At 35.8% G+C, this 21,796-nt stretch overlaps 1 protein-coding gene and 1 pseudogene across 1 annotated transcript; both read right to left on the bottom strand.

Moving 5' to 3' along the window:
• Positions 1–1,600: 1,600 nt before the first annotated feature.
• On the bottom strand, positions 1,601–13,570 carry LOC124959621 (tripartite motif-containing protein 43-like; annotated as a pseudogene).
• Positions 13,571–15,203: 1,633 nt separating this feature from the next.
• On the bottom strand, positions 15,204–21,518 carry LOC124960288 (tripartite motif-containing protein 51-like). Its single transcript, XM_047519000.1, has 6 exons — positions 21,108–21,518; positions 20,722–20,817; positions 18,625–18,855; positions 17,966–17,988; positions 16,987–17,084; positions 15,204–15,700 (listed from the first exon to the last, which is right to left on the bottom strand). Exons 1-6 carry the CDS (start codon positions 21,516–21,518, stop codon positions 15,204–15,206), a joined length of 1,356 nt encoding a protein of 451 aa, XP_047374956.1.
• Between the last annotated feature and the right edge of the window lie 278 nt (positions 21,519–21,796).

Raw genomic sequence — 21,796 nt, 5'->3', positions numbered from 1 at the left:
TACTGTTAGCTTTTATTTCCCAACAGCTTTTACAGAGTCTTTGCTAAAACATTTAACTTACTCTTATCTCTGCTTCACATTTGAAAAGAAGAGGTACTAGAGTTCCTTACATGTGGTCATGAAAAAGTCTGACCTGTGGTCTTCTGGATGGTGGGAGTGCCTATTCACAGAATCCTTCAAAGAAGGAATAAGAACTGCATCATCCCCCAGAGATTCACCTCCAGGGAACCTTGGCAGATTCTGGGCTTTACTTCTATAATGGAATTGTTTTATTGTTCATTCAAATCTCTATAGCTACTTTCAGATGGCCATCTATCCCAACTTTCCCAGTACAATGAGGCACAAGTGTTTTTGCTATTCGTAAAAAAGAAACCCACATACATGACATTAAATTATTTTAACTTATGATAAATTGTAAGAGAATTAAACAAAAAGTTGTCTAGGGTTGACTGGGATGTTTACTTCCATATGTATTAAGAGGAAGAGAGAGAAGATACAGTATGAAATCAGTTGCACTTGACTCCCATTTAGATTTTAAATAATTTAAAACATTTTGGTACTGGGCCTTAATCCCAAGGCTTCTTTACTACCACTCTGAATCACCAGTCATTTTTATTTATTTCTTTTCCTTTAAGTTAGCATCTTGCTAACTTCCTGAGAAGCCTGCTAAATTGCTGAAGTTAGCCTCTAACTTGCAATCTCCTTCCTCAGCTTCCTATGTGCCTGAGATTATAAGGGGTGCAACACCACATGCTGCATCAGGTGTTTGCATTTCTAAAAGGTTCAGATGCTGCTGGAGCTGGAGCCAGACTTTGAGAAACACAAACCTGAATCATTGATTTGTTCCACATTGTCTTAGTTCATCCTATTCAATTGGTTTACCCTGTGTTTTAGAAGCCAGTTTAACATTTCATCACATTTTTTCTTTACTATTCTGTATTATTAGTTGGACATTTGAAGCATGTTTTTAATAACTTTCTTTCTTCTCCTTTCATAAATGTTATTCAGTTAGGACACTATGTCTTATGTGATGCTATAGCAGAGATTATGGAACAGCACACTGTAAACTACCATTATTAAAAACATAGCAGTTGTCCACTCTTTAATAATAACTCAAATGATTGTTAAGTTCCATTATGTTCTAGACATTGTGCAACCTACTGGGAAGGTAGCCAGGATATAAGGTATTTTATCTTTTGTACTTTATTCTATTATAAAAGAAAAGAACCAGCTGCCCTGAGTTATGAATAAAGATTTTTTTCCTGATCTTGGTAGTTAGGAGGTTTCCCTGTAAAATAGATTTTTTTTTCTCTTGAGAATGAATTGATGTGCATTATTTACTAAATGAGGAGGAAGATATTAGACTAACATTTGCATTGTGGAAAACCATGACTGTCCATGATATGCAAACTGTAAACTCTACATTACATGCTTAAACTAGAAATACATATCTCTGTGTATTCAGATCTCTAGTAAGCTCACAAAGGAGGTAAGCAAGCCCAGACTACACCTTAGATAATGGGCCAAAAGAGATGCTCTTAATTTAAAATAGTCCAAAATTTGCATTTCACATTCTCTTCATATTTAGTGATAAAGGAAGTTAGAGTAGAAAACCAGTATTATTGATTTTCTTTAACTGTTTAGACATGGAGTTCCCAGACATACAGTTAAGCGACTGACTTATCCATGATCGTTTGTGGCCAGTGAAAAAGAAAGGCCTGACAGGGAAATTCAAGGAGATGGCAGGGTTTAAGTATACAAGGGAACTCATGGCAACATTCAAAAAATTCACACTTTTACTCAAAAAATCAAGGAACACACCAACCTGGCACAAAGACTTCTCTATATATTGGCAAATCACTGGGGGAGAGGCCAAAATTCTATAATGATTACCTTCTTTCATGCACAGGAGGAAGAATATTTCCTTAGAAGCAAGCATAGTGCCAATAATATTTGTCCAGGAAAACTTACAGACTCCTAAAGCCCAGTCCCAAAAGTCATCCACATCCAGCTCCTAGTAATTTTTTCCAGAAATGAAGATCTGAGCTTCCCATTGAACAAAATAGTTGGATCTGTTAGAATTCAAAGATGCATCTTTTTCTGTTTTCATTCTTAAATTTTTTATTTATTGTTTGATAATTTGGTATGATAGTTTGGAGAATGATAATTTAAAAGAAAATAATTTTCACTTTGATTAAAAGTAACTATAAGTAGCTTCTTTTAAATATTAATAGACAATTTGAAATCATTTCTTTTTCAAGGTTGATTTATCATCCACATGTTATGTCTGCCTATAAATCTTCAATGAAATAAGAAACATTACATAAGTGATACTGCTAAGTTGAAGATGTACTAAATATGATCATTTTCACTTTGATCTCAAATGGGAAAAAGGAAATTTGTGTTGTTTCAAGGTGATCATTGTTGCATATGTATAAATTTTCTTGCAAAATATTTAAAACATTATACATTATACATTATAATTTAATGTACATTATAAAACAAGAGCTGTCAGAAAACTGTATAAGGATGTGTTTGATACTATTTAAGCTGTAGAAACATAAACAGTCCATCAAATGAACTAGAAAAAAATTATTCTCTTATTTATAATGTTTTATAAAGCTACATTCTTTTTTTTTATTTTTAAAGAAGTATGTTCACTTTCATACAAAGATGCATCTTCATGGTCATGTCTAAGTACAAATGTTTGCACATCATCAAAAACCATGATTTTGTGAGAGAAATTTTCACTGTGAAAATAAGAGAATATTTCAGTCAAAATTCATTTTAAAAATAAAGTTATTGGAGGGAAAGGAGGGGTGGGGAAAGACTGATCAATAAATGTTAAATTATAATTAGATAGTAGTAAATTCCTGTGTGGTATTGCACAGTAGGAACTACTGGAAACCATAATGTACTATGGATTACAAAAAACTGTAAGAAAGTAGTTCACATGTTTTCAAAAAAAAAAAGAAATGATAAATATTTGAGGAGATATATATGTGTAATTTGATTTAAACATTACACAATATATGCATGCATTCAAATAACACACAGATGCCCATAAGTATGTATGATTTCTATGTTTGTGTATCATTTAAAAACAAATTTAAGTTAAAAAGTAAAATTAAATTAAATTATACATGTGATAAGAAGTCTAGCATTTCCCTGAGAAATAGACCAAGACTGCAAAGGCACTTCTAACTAGAAAAATACCAGATTCAAAAACTACTTGCAAATCTGCAGGGGAAAAAAATTAAAAAACCCTTGCATAATGATAAAATTTGTGAAAAATCCATGAATTGTAAAGGGGAGGGAGGCTGTGCCTATTTTTTCCTGGCTATTTTTCATGGCACAGGAATAACTTGTTCCTTAAGACCTTGCATTACTATGAGGGCCTAGCATTAAAGCTTATCCTCATTGCCCTTTCTGGAATAGGGAGAAAAAGCCATTTTTAAACCTAAATAAATAGTGGTAACTATGCCTGTGCTAGATGCCAGTTGATTTAAACTCAAGCAGAAAACTTAAACACACCTTTGTAAAAGTGGCTTCTACTAATATTTTTCTGCTGTTTACTCCTGATTCCATCTCAAATTATCTCCACCTGTTAGGCTGTCCTTCATGCTTAGATGTACTATGAAGCTCCATATCTTGCCTTATCAGTCACAGCCATTATTTGGAGGTTCATAAGATATTACTTTTTGCCTTCTATTATTTTTATGTTTATTTACATATATTTCTGATTATATACAATTGTAATGCACAATATTGCGAATTCAATTACTAAGAAATTTAAAACACTTTTAAATCACAAGCACCATCATTAATTGCCCTTAATCTGAAATTGGAAGGGACTGAATGAATTCACTTGTTTTATGTGAATCATTGAAAAATTTAATTCTATTTGTTATCTAAGACTGATTTTAGACGCCAAGAAGGCCCCCCATTTTTTTTAATCCTGCTTTTTTTTTTTTCTTTCTTTTTTTTTTTTTTTTTTTGTACAAGGAATTGAACATTAGGATTCACTAAGTAGCTTCAAACTTGCAGTCTCCCTGCCTCAGCCTCCCAAGCTGTTGGGTTTATAGGCATATACCACTGTACCTGACTAAGGAGCCCTTTTTCTAAGTGTCTTTTCTCATAAGTAATTTATAGAAATGTCAATGCAATTTATTAATTCACTAGCTTTCTTTTAGTTTTGTCTATAGAATAGCAGCACAATTGTTTATAAATACCTATTCTATTATCATCTATCCTTTAAATACCTACCCTAAAGAGAAGTCTTTTATCTCGTTTGTGAAAGATTAATAAAGAGGGAAACAATGGCAATAGAAAACTGCCCCTATAGTGCACATTCCCCACAGTCAGTCGGACCAGTGGGCTGACACTCAACATGGCAGAGGTTGAGCCTATGAGTCCTGTGATGGGTCTTATGCTGAGCACTGGTCCCACAGGCTGAGTCATATACCACTGCACTGACTCATCCCTGGAAGGAGGAGTATGCAGTTAATCGTTTGGGTGCTAAAGAATTCACCACACAGTGCTTGAGGAAAGACATAAGCATTCAACTGAAAATACTCCCTCCTTGTTAATTACTTCCATGAACATCTTCTAGAACTGTACCATTGTTAGGGTATTTTTCTTTCTTTTCTCTTTGTTTATGTGCATCCAGTCCCCTGACTCTCAGAGGTACTTGACTCACTCATCTACTACCTGGAAAAAATTAGTCTATGTAGCTAAAGGTGTTTATGATTTTGAATCCTAAAATACAGGTAACTGCCTTCTAGAAAATTCTGCAGGGCAAAAATAATGTTCAGTAAAACATAAACATAATTGTATTCACAATTTTTTTGATCCATAGATAATTTATTGTATATTAAACTTTATGTATATTCATTTATAATGCATGTAGAACTGATATATGTTTCTGATATAAATTTCAAATGCTCTCTAATTATGGAACCAGTGATACCACTTGGATAGGTATGGCTAAAAAAAGCAAATTTTTTCCTCAATACATTTACTTCTGATGAATTGGTTTTATCCTCCCCTCTGTCATTCAGTGTTCAATTTCCACATGAATCTGTGACAAAGTCTCTATTTCTTAATTAAGATCATTTTCAGTATTTACAGATAATTCTTAGTCTTTGCCTTTGTGATCACAATTTAATCTAATCTAATGTATAATGACTTCATGTTTTCAGAAAAAGTTTGATCCCTTTCATAACCCTTCTGTTATTCCAGTTAACTCTGAACGCCAAACTTATCTTGCCAATAGGTCTCCTAAATCCTGTAAGGAGAAAAAGAAAACAGTTCTTCAGAAATACTAATCACAACCACTCCCATGCCATTTAAATTGGTTTTTCTTTTGCTTTCTAAAGTATAATCCAAGTAAAACACATAGACATCATCTAAATTTTTTTCATTTTTTAAAATTTTGATTCATTGTACACAAATGGGGTACAACTCTTGTTTCTCTGGTTGTACATGAAGTAGAGTCGCACCATTTGTGTAATCATAATATGTACATAGAGTAATGATGTTTGTCTCATTCTGTTATTTTTCCTTCCCCCCAACCCCACTTTTTTCTCTACACAATTTATCCTTCCTCCATTCTTGTCTCCCTCCCACCCCACATTATGTATCATCATCTACTTATCAGAGAGATCATTTGGCCTTTGGTTTTTGGGGATTGGTTTATCTCATTTAGCATGATATTCTCCAACTGTATTCATTTACCTGCAAATGCCATAATTTTATCAGTCTTTAAGCTGAGTAATATTCCATTGTACATATATATACCACAGTTTCTTTATCCATTCATCAATTGAATGACATCTAGGTTGGTTCCACAATCTGGCTATTGTGAATTGAACAGCTATGAACATTGATGTGGCTGTATCTCTGTAGTATGCTGATTTTAAGTCCTTTGGGTATAGGCCAAGGAGTGGGATAGCTGGGTCAAATGGTGGTTCCATTCCAAGTTTTCTAAGAATCTCCACACTGCTTTCCAGAGTGGCTGCACTAATTTGCAGCCCCACTAGCAATGTATGAGTGTACCTTTTTCCCCACATCCTCTCCAACACCTATTGTTGCTTGTATTCTTGATAGTAGCCATTCTAATTGGGGTGAGATGGAATCTTAGGGCAGTTTTGATTTGCATTTCTCTTATTACTAGAAATGTTGAACATTTTTTCATATGTCTGTTGATTGCTTGTAGGTCTTCTTCTTTGAAGTGTCTGCTCATTTCCTTAGCCCATTTGTTGATTGGGTTATTTGTATTCTTGGTGTAAAGTTTTTTGAGTTCCTTTTATATTCTGTAGATTAGTGTTCTATCTGAAGTATGTGTGGTAAAGATTTTCCCCCAGCAGAAAATTTCCACCAGAAAACTTCTAGAACTCATAAGTGAATTCAGTAAAGTAGCAGGATATAAACTCAATGCTCATAAATCTAATACATTTTTATTCATAAGTGATGAATCCTCTGAAAGAGAAATTAGGAAAACTACCCCATCACAATATCCTCAAAAAAAATAAAATACTTGAGAATCAATCTAACAAAAGAGGTGAAAGACCTCTACAATGAGAACTAAAGAGCTCTAAAGAAAGAAATTAAAGAAACTGTAGAAGATGGAAAAATCTCCCATGTTCTTGGATAGGCAGAATTAATATTGTCAAAATGGCCATACTACCAAAAGTGCTATGCAAATTCAATGCAATTCTAATTAAAATCCCAATGACCTACCTCATAGAAATAGAGCAAGAAACATGAAATTCATTTGGAAGAATAAGAGACCCAGAATAGCTAAAGCAAAGCTTAGCAGAAAGAGTGAAGCAGTGTGTATCATAATACCAGAACTTCAATTATATTACAGAGCAATAGTAACAAAAAACGGCATGGTGTTGGCACCAAAATAGGTAGACCTACAGAATAGAGGACTCTACAGAATAGAGGACACAGACAGAAACCCAAATAAAAACAGTTTTCTTATACTAGACAAAGGTGCCAAAAACATACAGTGGAGAAAAGATAGCCTCTTCAACAAATGGTGCTGGGAAAACTGGAAATCCATATGCAACAGAATGAAACTAAACCCCTATCTCTCACCCTGCACAAAACTCAACTCAAAATGGATCAAGGACCTTGGAATCAGACCAGAGATCCTGCACCTTATAGAAGAAAAAGTAGGTCCAAATCTTCATCATGTTGACTTAGGACCAGACTTTCTTATCATGACTCCCAAAGCACAAGAAATCAAAGCAGGAATTAAAAATTGGGATAGATTCAAACTAAAAAGCTTTTTCTCAGCAACGGAAACTATCAACAATGTGAAGAGAGAGCCTACAGAGTGGGAGAAAATCTTTGCCACTAGTCTAAATTTTTGATGCATTTGAAATCCTAAGTGAAAAAAGAAAGACACAGTTTTCACATTACATGTGCACTGCTGTAACCATCAGCTGTCTGCCAAGTGTTCTTTCCAGGGGTTCTCCCTAACAGCTGACATATTCCAAAACAAAGTCAACTCAAGTCCAGGGCAAAGACAATGACCAATAAATGTTGCCTTTCCCCAAATATTCCCATAATGCTCCCCAGAGACAAAAGTAAAATTTCCATGAAAATGTTGCTGTTAGAAACAAGATAAATAGGATTCTTAGAAAAGATTATTCTCTGGGAATAAACTCTTAAAATTCTGTACAACTTCTTGTTCATGGTTAGAAGTTAGTTTACTACACCTATTTGGGAAATGACCTCCACCACAGGTATAGGAGATGACAAAATACATTTAGTACTGAAGAAACAATGAAAACTGAAGATGTGTTAAAGATGGAGGTTAAAACCAACAAAGTTTTTACCGGGAGCAACTTTTGCCCTGATTTATGGCACATTCCCATGAGTTCCTCATACGTTTCTTTTAGCCATTTCTCATTTTGAATCACTCTGGCTTCACTTCTCTTAAGTTGCTCTACAATATTTTCATCTTCCTTTTGCAATCTCTCCAAATGCTGTTGTTACTCTATCCAGAGGATTGGGTGCAGCTTCCTGAACTCAGTCCTGATCACATTTTCCTGAAGACATACTTAGCCCTGTGGGGATGTAAATTTCTTGGGTCACACGCTTAGGACAACTTCAACCTCCTCCCTTAACCCTCACCTGTTTCTCTTTGACTCATTTCTCTACCAATCTTCTATACATCCTAAATTCACGTATTCCCACTTCTCAGAATCCACAAATTCTTTTCTCTTTCATTAATTTTCCTCTATTTACAAAAAGAGTAATCTACTTTTCCTCAAAATGTGTCCATCCAAAAATTTTTAAAAAGTGCTTATCCATCACAAATTTCTGAGATTCCTGGATAATTGACTTTAACAGGTAATTTAGTTACTCTTTCAAATGTGAAAGAGTACTTTTAAACTATTGAAATTGATTCTTTGATATCATATGTGATATTTTTATTTAATATATTGATTTCTAATCTCAAATATCCCTATATCTACAACCTGATCACTTAGAACTTGCAGAAATATTGCATAGTACGTTCAGGATTAGAAGTCATGAGATAACATTTTCGTAAAGTATCTAAACCTAAGATTTCAAAAGTATTTTTATCTTCCTGAACTTTACCCTCTTATCTGAGTTCACAGGCTCCACATTGCCCTGCTATATTAAGTGCATTAATCCTGATTTCATTGCATATATGCTCTCAATATCCACTCCTACCCACCAATCTTTTGTTTTTTGTCTCCCCACTCCTGAGCTTTTCAATATGTCCTATTTTCTCCATGAACCCATACTGTCTGACTCCTGTGCTATGTTTTCAGCAGCACAGGTGCATTTCCAAGTTTGCTGTTCACACCTTCTTTCTAATCACCTGAGCTCATTGTACTGATCAGCAAGAAGTACACTGATGCACAATTATATGCTGTTGAATTTCTACAGTTCATCTCATAAATCAACTTCTGCATGAAAGACCCATGACAGGTCTTTAATACTCTTTCAACTGTCAGAACTCGAAAGGATTTCAGATATAGAAAATTTTGTCTGAGTTCCTCAAAATTATTTCTCCTATTGTCCTACATAGAATTCTCAAGTCGCATGATGACTTTGACTCATTTTGCCTTACTTGGGGATAGAACCTGGATGTAGTGTACATTAGGCAAATGTTCTTTCACTGAGCTACAGCCCCAGCCCTCAGTGCATGTTCTTAAAGGGGAAGTTTGTAGCACAACTGTCTCAAGCTGTTTCCTCAGGAAATAACTCATACTTACACCTTGCATCAGAAATTTTCTGATCTCCTCATTCAGATTTCCCTTATTTTCTTGGATATTTTTCCCATAAAGATCTCATTTGCATCAATAACTTCTTCAATAAAGGGAAATTATTACATTTTTACATTATAAATGTAAAGCAAACATACACATTTCAGACCCTAACTGATGGAGAGAGGCAAGAGATGTGTGCCTGTTTATCCTCCCTAAGTTTCTATTATATAACAGAGTATAGGAATTTTATATAGTTGACTACTTTTCAGATAGGCATCTTACCTCATCATTTGCATCTTTCCTGCCGATTCCATTATATTTTATGCTGCTTATTTGTCTAGTATTACTAAATGTGTTTCCAATATCAAAACCTCTTTCAGCTAGGCAACATGGTACTTGCCTGTAAATCCCAGTGACTAGGAAGGCTACTGTAGGAGGATCAGAAGTTCAAGGCCAGCCTCAGCAATTCAGTGAAGCCATAAGCAACTTAGTGAGACCCTGTCTCAAAATAACAGTAAAAAGGGCTAGAGATATGACTCAGTGGTAAAACATCCCTGGGTTAAATGCCCAGTATTAAAAAAAAAAAAACCCAAAACAAAAACATCTTTAATATACTTTTGGTCACTACTGAACTGAAATGGAGAACTTATGATGTCTTAGCATAATTCTGCTAAATATTATACTAAAATGATATTGACTTTATTAGTCTCCCATTGGAATGCGAACCTCACATACACAGGTATACTTAAATATTTTATTCTTTCTCTATTTCTATGCCTATACAGTTTCTGGTTCCTATTAGGCCCTCAGTATACAATGAATTACCATTATCAGGACCCTCATCTTCCCTAAAATCTCTGCCCTCAGAAGCATCATTTGCTGGGTACTCCTCAGCAGCCTCTTCAATGGAACAATGTCTGTGAGCCCTGGGCTCCTCAGAGTTGGAGCAGAGCAAACAGAGCAGGTCCTTGTCCTCTTCACAGATATTTCTCTCTTTGTGGGTCACACACGTGTTCCCGAGACTGACATTTCGGGCACAGGATATCAGATTCTTCAAAAAAATATTGGTCTTGAAGTCTCTTTGCTGTGATGGCTCCCTGCACACAGGGCGACAGACAGGGCTTTGGGCTCATTCCCAGGAAAGGCAGAGTTGGGGCCAACAAAAGCTGTCCCCACAGCCTGTGGTTACTGAGTCTATAAGACATTTCAGGTGGATGGAACAGGTGAGTTCTTTCTGGAAGACTTATGGAATTTCAGAGTCTATTTTTCTAAGGGAAGAAAACGGGGAGAATTTTTTCATCTTTGAAGAGATGAAGGACTGAACAAATTTTATTCAAGACCTCATGTAATAACAAACATCTGCATAGAGCAGAATAAACTTTTTTTTTGTACATAACCAAATAGAAAACTGAATATAGGGTCATGTTTCTTCCCTTCCTTTTTCTCTTGTCCTGAGAGACACAGAATGCCTTGACTGTTTTGTGTCCTAGCCAGTTACATCTCTCCTGGAAACCTTAGCCAAAACTGGGGCCTTGATTCTTTCCAGGAACTGATTCAGATGTTTAGGTTGTTGCCTGAAACACTGAAAAGAGAAATGTCCTCATCCCTGAGTCAAGAGTCCTTTAATTCTCCCATAAATCCCATAATCTGGTGCTCTCACCATGGACATACCTAGGTAGAACATGCTCATCTGAGGAAATGCTGGAGCATATCCCTAATAAAGGCTTTGGAATGATCACTCTGACATTTAGTGCTTCATACTTTAGGATCCTAACAGACCCATATCTGGATGATTTGAGTCACTGTCTTGTGGGGACTCCCCTGTAGTCCAAAGGAGGCAACTCCAGTCTTGGGTTTGGTGGGAGGAAATGCTGAGATGCAAACAAGCTCTCAGTGCAAACTTCCCTGGTCACCTAATCAGCATGTACCCATTTTTAATCCCTCTTGTGCAGCATTAAAAAGAACCCCAGTTGTGTTGGTGTGACTTTCATCCAAATAACTTGAACTTCAGGAGTTTGACCCAGTTTATGGCATTAGAGGGTGGTTCCTGAATTCTATGAAAATCAATCATAATGTTCATTACCAGTGATTAGTTTAGCAAAGGTCATGTGACCAAACTTTTATTTCACTGCTTTTTTTCTTTGATCTACTTTTTGCTTCCAATGAGAATCCACCACTCTCCCAAAATTTCTGAGTACATAAGAATTAACAAAAATTAAACTAAACTTTGTAAAATGGGATCAAATTTTAACCAAAAACCAGAATATACTGACTTGAATATGCAAATCTGTTGAATTATGCCGTTCTCTTTTTTATTTATAACTCTCTAGTCAAATAAATCTAACTCTCTCTACCAAGTCTAAAACTATTATCAAGACACCTTTCACACTGCAAAGATGTAATTACCATAATCTGCTCCAGAAAACAAAGCATCCTTTAAAATTTTTATTTTGCTAAAAATGTGGGTTCTCATTTCTACACTAGTACTAGGAATAGGAGAGATGAACTATTCCTAAAATTATTTTTGGATCTATAGTAAATACAAAATAACAAGTTATCTGGGAACTACTCTATGAATCCTTATAAAACATATAGGAGAAACTAGGGATGCACAACTAAAAAAATTAAATCCATCATCAGTTTGATTCTAAACTATATTCCAAGTCAAGACAAACAAGAATAAAATTATTTTTACTAAGTTAAAAAAAAATCATTTCATAGACATAACCTAAGTTGTTGATAATTCAAAATATGAAATTTGATTTGATTTGGCTTGGGAAAGTAGCAAGAGCTCATCTGTAAATTGTATCTCCAGTGCTTGCTGCAGAAGTGAAAATTTGAACTCAGCTCCAGGATCAGTTGCTCAAGTTGTGGAAGTGGTAGGTTTAGACATCTCTACAGTTATGTGAGTTCCAAACTCTGTTCTGGAGCAGAATGAGCTCATCTCCTGGAGTGCCTTTTTACTGAGTCTCTGAAGACCACGTGCACTTCTTCCTTGATTGCATTTCAGGATGCTTCCAATTAGTGTTAGTGTATGTAATTAGGGTGATTGGATTAGTGTGAGTGGTTAGGTAGTATGGGTGATTAGTTTTCAGTTAGAGAATATTGATGTTATGTCCCTTGTCTACCCTTCATAAACAAACCTCCACCGTCTTACCAACAGTCACTGATTTTTAAAAAATCCCAAAATTCAGAATATATCTAAATATTTTTGTGTTCTTTTATTTTTTGCTTTAAAAAATATGGAAAGAGGGTGTCATCTTTATATGATTTTTAGTAAATGTCTTTGAACATTTAAAAATATTTTGCTTGAGGTTAACTTTAGTTTTATTCTTTCATGTGAAGAGGGATTTAGTTTAGAGATTTTGTTTTCCTTGCCAGGTGGGGTGGTGCATGCCTATAATCCCAGTGACTTGGGAGGATGAGGTGGGAGGATTGCAAGTTCAAACCCAGCCTCAGCAATTTAGCAAGATTTGTGCAAAATTTTTATCTATCACATTTTGTAGAAATTGCTGATCATAAGTATTTATTCCTACTGGAATAACTAAGCCCTAGGAAATGTTTTTGAGTGTGCCATAAAAAATTTCTTTCAAGATATGCTTTCTCTCACCTTGAGTAACATTCATTTATTCTATATCTTTGTCAATATTTATTATTCATATTTAAATTTTGTTTATTCTTATGGAGGTCTAGTGGTTCGATTTGTGAATTGAATTCATATTAATCTAATGGCTCATCATGGTGAGTACCTTTTCATATTTGACTGATCACATATGTTGTTCTGTTTTGTGATGCTTCGGTTCAAAAATATTATCTAATATTGTAGCAGGTTGATTTTCTTTATTTACCAAGTATTATGCATCTGTATAAGTCAGGGTTTTCTAGAGGAACTGAACTAACAGGATGTATACAATTATAAAAAGGGGATTTTATTAGATTGACTTACAGAACCAAACACGGAAGAGACCCCATAATGGCTGTCTGCAGGCTGAGAGCTGGGGGAACCAATAGCTGCTCAGTCCAAGATGCTGGAGCCTCACAACAAGAAGGATCAATGATGTAGCCCCAGTAGGACTAAAGGTCTGGAAACTCTCTGATAGTCACTGCTCAGAGTCCACTTTGGAAGAGTGAAGGAGGTGGAGTCTGATATCCTCAGGAGTTTGCAGCAGAAATCCAGAAGCCCTCTAGAAGAATCAAGCTTGCATGTGCTGCTGCCTCCTTGTTTTTCCAACTTCTGTATCATCCAGATCCTCAACCTATGACTACCCACACTTAGAGTGGATCTCCAGTTTGCTGTCGCTCATGCCAATCATTTCTACTAACATTAACACACACGAAATCCTCTTAGATTTAGGCGTTCCTTAATCCAAATTGACAACTCAGATTAACCATCATAGTATCTACTATACGTGTACATTATATCTTTGATACATGTTTGTTAAATATACTCTTTTTGGGGGAGGGGTTACTGGAAATTGACCCCAGGGGTGCTTTACCAGGGTCACATCCCCAGTCTTTTCTGTTTTTTGAGACATGGTCTCACTAAGTTCCTTAGAGCCTTGTTAAGTTGTTGATGTTGACCTCAAATTGTAATTCTTTTGCCTTAGATTCTGAGTTACTGGGATTACAGGCATGCACCATCATGCCCAGTCCTAACTTTTATTTTTTATTTTTTGAGTCTTGCTATGTTGCTTTGAACTTCTGGACTCAAACCAACCATCTTATATAGGTTTCCAAGTAGCTGAAAGTATAGGCATTTTCTATAGTGCGTGGCAATTTTCCAAGTCCCATTTTGCAGTTTTACTATTGTGAAATAGTATCTTTAAGTAAATTAGTCATTAATTTTAATGCAGACAAATTAACTTTTTTCTCACTGATTATTGTTTTTATATCTTATTTGGCAAACTTTCTCTGAGACTATTATTTTCTCTTAAGTCAACTGTAAATGACTACATGTGGTGTGAAGTAGGGGTCATGTTCCTTTTGTCCTTGTATATCCATCTGATTCAGCACTTGATGGATTGTCCTGTGATTTCCAATGCAGAAGGGAATATTAATAATCGTGAATATTCACATGTATGATTATAATTAGAAAGAAAGGCATACACAGTCAAGCATGACTGCCCAGAATTATGAACAGAGTGGATTTATAGTACTATGGTTTGAGTAGCGGTTGTCCCCAACAAAACTCAAGTTGAAGTGTAACTCCTTAGAGCAGTGGTGTTTAGAGATTGGACCTTTAAGTCATTAAAGAGGATCAATGCCTTTCTCCTGGGACTGACCCTGAATGAAAGAGTGATTTCTGGGCCCTTGGAGAATGAGTTATTTTTGAGAAAGTGGGTGTTATGAAGGCTGCCACCCATGTGTTCAGACCTTCTGCACTGTACCCTTTCTCTTTCAGCTTCTCTGCCATGAGCAGATTCAGATTGAAACTCTCACCAGAAACTATTCTTTACAATTTACCCAGATTCAGGTATTGTGTTAAAACAACAGAAAAGGACCAATATAGGTAGATTATAGTTAGATAAAAAGAAAGGAGAAAATTCTGTTATTACGATTGAGTCTTTATGGTCATGCTTGTTTGGGAAGAGAAAGAGACATGTTTTCTTATATTGAATTTTAACTTCATTCAGTCAACCTTTTATTCTTTCATTTTGTGACAGTTCAGAAATAATGTAAAACCGGAGTATATGTTCTCCTTCATGTATCATGGTTGATTATATTCTGAAAATGAGTAAATTTAGAAAAACAAATTTTAAGAGCATATGGACTTCCAATATTATCACCATAATTAATAACACAGGAAATAGATTTTTACCACATTAGAATGAACCTAAAGTTAATAAAATATAACCTGTTTGTCATGTTTGATAAGACACAAGGAAGAGGACTTCCTTAGACTTTAGAATTCCCGTTGCATAGGGGCAGAGTCCTTATTATGTCTGGTCAGAAGTGACTACAGCAAAAGACAGACTTTAGACGGGGAGAGAAGGAACAGTGAGGAATACTGTGTATCAGAGAACTTTGAGCAACGTTGATAAAGCTCACGGTTCTACCTTCGCAATCCAGGAATACTCCTATTTGGCCAATGGGCCTTGGTAGATAATGAAGTACAAGCGGGGAGGTGGTAAATAGAGTGTAACGGGTACCCTCCTTAACACATCCAAGAAGAAAAAGTCCCTCCACATCATGCATCTTGTCTTCCCTATTCTCTTTCCAATCATCATTACAGATTCCCAAAGCCCAATTCCAAGAGTCTCCCACATCCAGTTCCCAGTAATATCTGCCATTGGTAAAAGTCTGAGCACCCCAGGCAAGAAAACATTCTGATGTTGGAGTGTTCCAGGAGGCACCTTGAGGATCACATCCAACAAGCACACTTCTCAACTCTCCATGTAGGAAGACATGACTGTGGGCTCTTTCAGGATACAGAGTAATATCCACTGTAAAACAAAAATAGACATATATGTAAACATAATGAGAAGTTAGAGTTCTCAGAAAAAGTCGTCCTGTGAAGAAATGTCTTTACTGGGAAATGTGAAGTTATAGCAAAAATGATGATTTTGGTTGTATCATCTAATAAATTATGGGCATGAATAATAAATCTACAGAAAAAACAAATTTCTTACCACAGATATGGAAATTGGTTGAAAATTTGAAAATTCAAATATTGAATCAAATATGAGACCAATATTTGTGTATTTAATTTTTATTTCAAAAATGTTACAGAGAGTGTGCCCCAAACCCTCTTCAGGCATCAAATATCAGTGTCAGAAAAATATTTCCATTTCTAAAAAGTGGTATCGTTATTTTGAATGAGATGTGAAGATCTCCCCCTTTTTAAGCTTCTCTAGACAACTGGATGAAAATCTATTTACATTCTAGAAAGGGTCATTTTAAATTAATTTATGCAAAATCCTCACTATCCCTCTGATACTTTGTGCATGCTCTGCCCTGCCCTGCATTTTGGGGATTTAACATGTAGCTTTTTATATTGAACAATCCAAAATTTATCCTTTTTATTTTCCTTCTTGTTGATAAAGATGATTTCTTCTCTTAATCTTTACATATCAGTTCAAAATTTTATGTTATAGGAATCATATATACCCATGAAAAACCATACAAAGTTCTACTAAACTATTTATCCCCAAAAAACTTCTCCTAATAATTCAAAATTAAGCAGGGTGTGGTAATTCATGGACATAATCCCAGTTTTTTGGGAGACCGAGGCAAGCAGAACAAAAGTTCAAGTGCAGTTTGGGCAAAATAGTGAGATCCGGTTTCAAAATAAAAGGGGGAATTTTGCAGATCTGGCTCAGTGGTGGGGTGCTTGCCTAATATGTGAGAGGTCCCAGGTTAAAGTGCCAGTACCAAAATTTATTTTTTTTTTTCAAAATTAAGCATACTGAATAACTGCATAATTTTATATGTAAAATTGAATAATGAAGCTTAAATCTGAGTATAGCTCCTGTTATTAAAATTTCTAATTTCTAAATCACTTGTGTTATATAGACCAAAGTAAATATGAACCTGGATTATATTTAAGTGTTTTATCTTTCACTGTTTATGTTGTAAATCTGACTATAGAGACATATTCAAAGATTTGCAGTCATATTATTTACTTATTTCTGAAAATAAGTAAAATATTTAATAAAAGGGAAATACTACCCATGTGTTCCTAACAACAAATAATAGATTATGAGAATACTGTCAATGGGCTTACCCTTGCTTCGGAAACAGTTAAGCCTGTCGATTAGTCCAGTGATGGGCCCCACACTGAGTTCTGGATTCAGAGGCTGGGCTACGTACAGCTGCATGGATTCAATCCTGCAAGAAGGAAGATGTAGTTAACATATGTACAGTCATAAAAATCATAATTCTTCTGGATAAGACACTTTATAAGAATTCTTGCAACACACAGATTTTGAAATACTGAAATGATCGCTGTGCAATTAATTCTTATTCATAATTCCTAAATATTCAAATATACCTTAAGTGCTGTTGGAATCCACTTTAATTCCTCCTAGTATTGCTCTAATTCTGCAAGCACGCTTAGTTTTCTGTGTTTTTGAGAATATTTAAGAGTGCAAATCTGGTATCCATTTACCAGCCTGCACTGAAATCTCCCTATCTACAGATAAAAATGTCTCTAAAACCTATAACTGTCTGTTGCCGCCTTCGCAGGGAGAGTTTGTGAAGCATCCTAGGCAAGAATATTTGCTTCCTGGAGCTGAGCTACCCTGGAAGACCCACATGGTTCTTACACTTTGAGTTTCTTTCAGCTATCATTTAAAACTGTCAACTGATACATACAAAATTAACAAATCTCGAGGGTTTTCTCACACTGGAGCACTCTATCAACCCTGTTAGCCCCCATTTCCACTGGTAGCTCTGTGAGGTGTTTGACTTTCTCACCCTTGAGAAAACTTAGAATTTCTCTTTCTTCTGCATAGGTTTTTCTGAACTGAAAAGGAAACCAGGGATGGAAGGATTTTTAAATAGCCTGTCTTTTGCCACATTTTTATGAAACCTGCCCCCAAAATCACTGAGTATGAGAACCAAAAGAGACATCAACAGTAGGGCGAAAGGGAAAAAGTAGATCAATGACAATAGTGACTCAATATCCCAATGAATCATGCTCTGTAGTAGTCCTGCCTAATACTGTAGCAACTGCAAAAGCATCTGCTGGAATGCAGGTAAACACTCACCTGTGCACCGTGTCTCCATAGGCCTGTGAAAAGACAAAAGGAGAGTGTGAGTGATTTTCACAAGATCCCTCTACCATTGGGTCCAGTGTTAGATTTTTTATATAGCTCCAGAAATTGTGTCTTCCTTATTGGGAAGCATTTCCCACTTCCTCTCTAATAAAAAGAGAACAGTCCATTACACAGTTCAGGTAAATTCTGATTCTTCAACATTCTGTGTGAGTGGAAGGGGAGAGGCCATGGAGACTGGGCTGTGCTGCAACCATAAATAAGATCCCAGTCATTGTTCCCAGGCCCTACGTCCAAGAGATAGCAGTACAGGTCCATATTCCTGGAATCTCCCCATCTTGACATGTCCATGAATTAGCCTGAATACCCATGTTCAGCTCACTATTTTGTGAATTTCTAAAAGGCCAAAATATATTGTTGATTTTTACATGGGGAATATCGCTTAGTCATTCCATATATTGTCATCCCTTACAGATAACATAGGTGGAATCCTTGGTTTTTAGAATTCCTTGGAAGTTGTGGCCTCCTTAGCAAATAACTGCAGTTGTGAGGCAATATAGAACCAAACTGGAAGCAAAAGGGGAAGTGGATTTCAGTGTTGAAACACAACAGCTATACATTCATGTCCCACACCCCCGTGTATTAGTAGTTACCTGGAGTAACTCCATGTCTGGTCTATGGCATATTTCCTTCAGCTCCTCATACATTCCTCTTAACATCTTTTTTACAAGAGCCATTCTGGTTTTACTTTCTTGGAGTTGCTGAAAAATTTCATCGCCCTCCTTTTTCAGTCTTTCTAAATGATAGCATTTTTCCTCATGGAAAAACTCAGGCAGTTTCTCATATTCAGCTCTGATCGCTTCTCCTCTTAAATTGATGTAATCCTGCAGTGAAATTAAACTCATCAAAATATGAATGTAATTATCCTACTCCTATTGAAACTCTCTGATTCTTGGACATAACTTTGCAATGTTCATATATGAACAATGAAACTCCATGTCATGTACATCCACAAGAAAGGACTTCTAATTAGAATAAGTTATACTCCATGCATGCATAATATGTCAGAACATATTCTACTATCATGTATATTTAAAAAGGACAAATTCAAAATAAAATAAAATAAACTCCTGATTCTTGTTTATCTCATTAACAATTATATCTAAGACTTAGTCTTGTCAATTTTCAGAATCCACAAACTTTTATTCATTTCCTTTTTAAAAATATCTCTGGCCCATTTCTACTTATTTGGAGACAGAATCTCATTAAGTTGCTGAGGCTCAACTCAAAATCATAATCCTCCTGGCTTATCCTCCCAAATAACTGGGATTACAGAACTGCACCACCATGTCTCTGTATCAGGGTCAACAGTTTTATCCAACAAGTTATATTCACTAAATTCATGATAAAGAGTTTTCTAAAACAATTGCAAAGACAAAAATTAAACTGGATTCATCCCTTCCAACCCATATATAGGGAAATATAACCCAGTTCATACTTAAGGACTTTAGACTACAGAGACTGGATTGAAATCTATTACTTGGTCCTTTTCTGAGTTGGAGGCAAGTTACTTAAATCCTACATACTGTGACTGCAGACTACAATACTTATTTCCACACACTTTACCCAACTAAACATATCCTATTGCAGTGTGATTTAACATCTGTCCCTTTAGGATTTCTCTCTCTGATATCATTTCCTTCAATTCTTCTCCAAAGTCATTCCTATCTGTGACATCGACATTAATATGACTCTTCAGCAACCCCTTTCCCAAACACCCAAGTGTGATTCTTTGGTATGTGCTGCTTTCTATATAGACCTTCTTGGTTGCCTTCCTCTTCAGGACTTAATCTCTTAATTTTTCAGTGAGGCATTTTCTTTGCAAGCTATTAAAAACTTAAACCTCATCCACAGTCTGTACTCTATTGTACTTCTTTTCAATATTCCTGCTTAAGTATTCTTAAAAAAATCTATTTTGTTATGTATTTCACTTATTTATGTGCTGGCCATTTTCCTTTCTGATTTGGATCCTGACCTTTCCAAGAAGAGATATTTACAGCCTTTTTTACTGCAACATTTTCTAGGTTATTATTTGTCATAGACTAAGTGTTCATGAAACAATTTTAAATAAATTTTTATTCAAATTATCACACCCCAAGATAAACATCCACAAAGAGAAAATGAATTATTTAAAAGTTATTCTCAAGTATATGTCTAAGTATTCCTCAAGACATAAAACTATCACTCATATTTCCCCTTCATACTTTAGAGTATGTTATTCAATATTGTTTGTGCTGATTTTAGGCTGTCCTTAGATTTGAACTATTTATCCCTCTCTCTGAAAATTTCCACCCATTTCTGATAACTAATTGTCTAGCATCCAGCTTACCCACCTTTGGAAGTCTTTGAACTTTTAGTGATTACTAAATGCCACTTATGCCTGCTATTTACAAGATCCCAGCATATATGACACTCCAAGATGGCCCAGTTTCTTGTTGTTGTTGTGTAAGTACTAAGTGTTGCTTTCCCTGGATTAAAACAGAATGATTTTAATGATATCTATATCTCAGCTAGAAATCCTAGGTAAGGACCATACTACTCTATAAGGGAACAGAGGAAACATTTTTTCTACTGACGCCTTTCTCTTGTTCAATCCTAGAGGACACTAGAATTTCAGATCAATTTCCTACTTTGAGCATTGCATATATGTCCCCCTAAGTTCATGTTGAAGGCAGAAGCATAGCACTAACCTCCCATGAATCCATAGTCATCATTTCCATAATCAGATTTCTGTGACTTTCACAATATTTTTCCCATATGGAGTGCATTTTCCTCAGCAGATTCTCCTGTAAAAGAACCATGCATTGGAGAAACAGTGAAAAAATAGTTTACCATTCAGACTTTCACATAGGGAAGGGCCAGGATGAGACATAAATTTACCCCACTAAAAATAACAGGGTCATTAAGTTTCATTTTTTCCCTTCAGAGGTTTGTCAAATCTGGGAAGCCTGAGACTTGGAACCCAAAGAGATTCTGAATGGGAAACATAGAGGGAGTCATCCATTCCCTAAGGAAACAGAGTCATGTTGATTTTCTTTGCTTTTTACAGACATGGATCTTCAGAGGCATAACTTACCCTGTGCTGTTCAGCAGCACATTCGATTTGCCAGTGTCTGTGAGCTTCATGCTCCTGGGATTTAGAACAGAGGAAACAGAGCAGGCTCTTGTCTTCTTCACAGAAGATTTTTTTCATCTCCTTATGAGCCCCACACATGTGTTCCTCAGAGCTCAAGAACTGCCAAACAGTGGCTTTTCTGGCAAGGGATGCCAGTTTCTTCATACGGACATTGGTTTTAAAGTCTCTCTTCTCTACCATTTCCTTGCATACATAGCAGGGAGCAAGAACTAGGATGTCATGCCAGCCAAGGTAGAGACAGGGCCTACAAAAGCTGTGCCCACAGTCTAAGGTGACTGGGTCTATGAAGTACTTCATGCAGATAGGGCAGGTGATTTCCTTCTGGAAGGTTTGCATGATTCTGGAATCCATGTTTCTGAGGAAGAACAAACAGATCATTTCTGGGCTTACTTTGGCAAAAGGCTTGTGAAGACCCATGCATGGGGAGTAATAAGTACATTTTATTTTCTTAAAAGTTCTTATTAAAGCAGGATAAACTTCATTCTATGATACAAAAGAATAAGTGATGCACAAGGAGAGCCTTGAGCTTTATATCAGATATTATTCTGACTAGATGACTCACATTCATTCCACACTGAGTTCCCGCTCCCACCCGAATAGAAATTTGCTTGCGTATCGAACTTCTGGAT

The sequence above is a fragment of the Sciurus carolinensis genome, chromosome 11 (assembly GCF_902686445.1).
Source record: "Sciurus carolinensis chromosome 11, mSciCar1.2, whole genome shotgun sequence".
NCBI classification, from domain to species: domain Eukaryota; kingdom Metazoa; phylum Chordata; class Mammalia; order Rodentia; family Sciuridae; genus Sciurus; species Sciurus carolinensis.
The sequence above is the reverse complement of the archived record's forward strand: the minus strand, read 5'-3'. Positions and strand labels throughout refer to the sequence as shown.

Coding starts and splice junctions, on each gene's coding strand:
- LOC124960288 (XM_047519000.1), bottom strand. CDS start 21,518: ATGGATTCCAGAATCATGCAAACCTTCCAGAAGGAAATCACCTGCCCT. Junction 18,856..20,721: donor TGACTATGGATTCATGGGAG/GTTAGTGCTATG, acceptor ATTTCACTGCAG/GATTACATCAATTTAAGAGG. Junction 17,085..17,965: donor TATGGAGACACGGTGCACAG/GTGAGTGTTTAC, acceptor TCCTTCTTGCAG/GATTGAATCCATGCAGCTGT.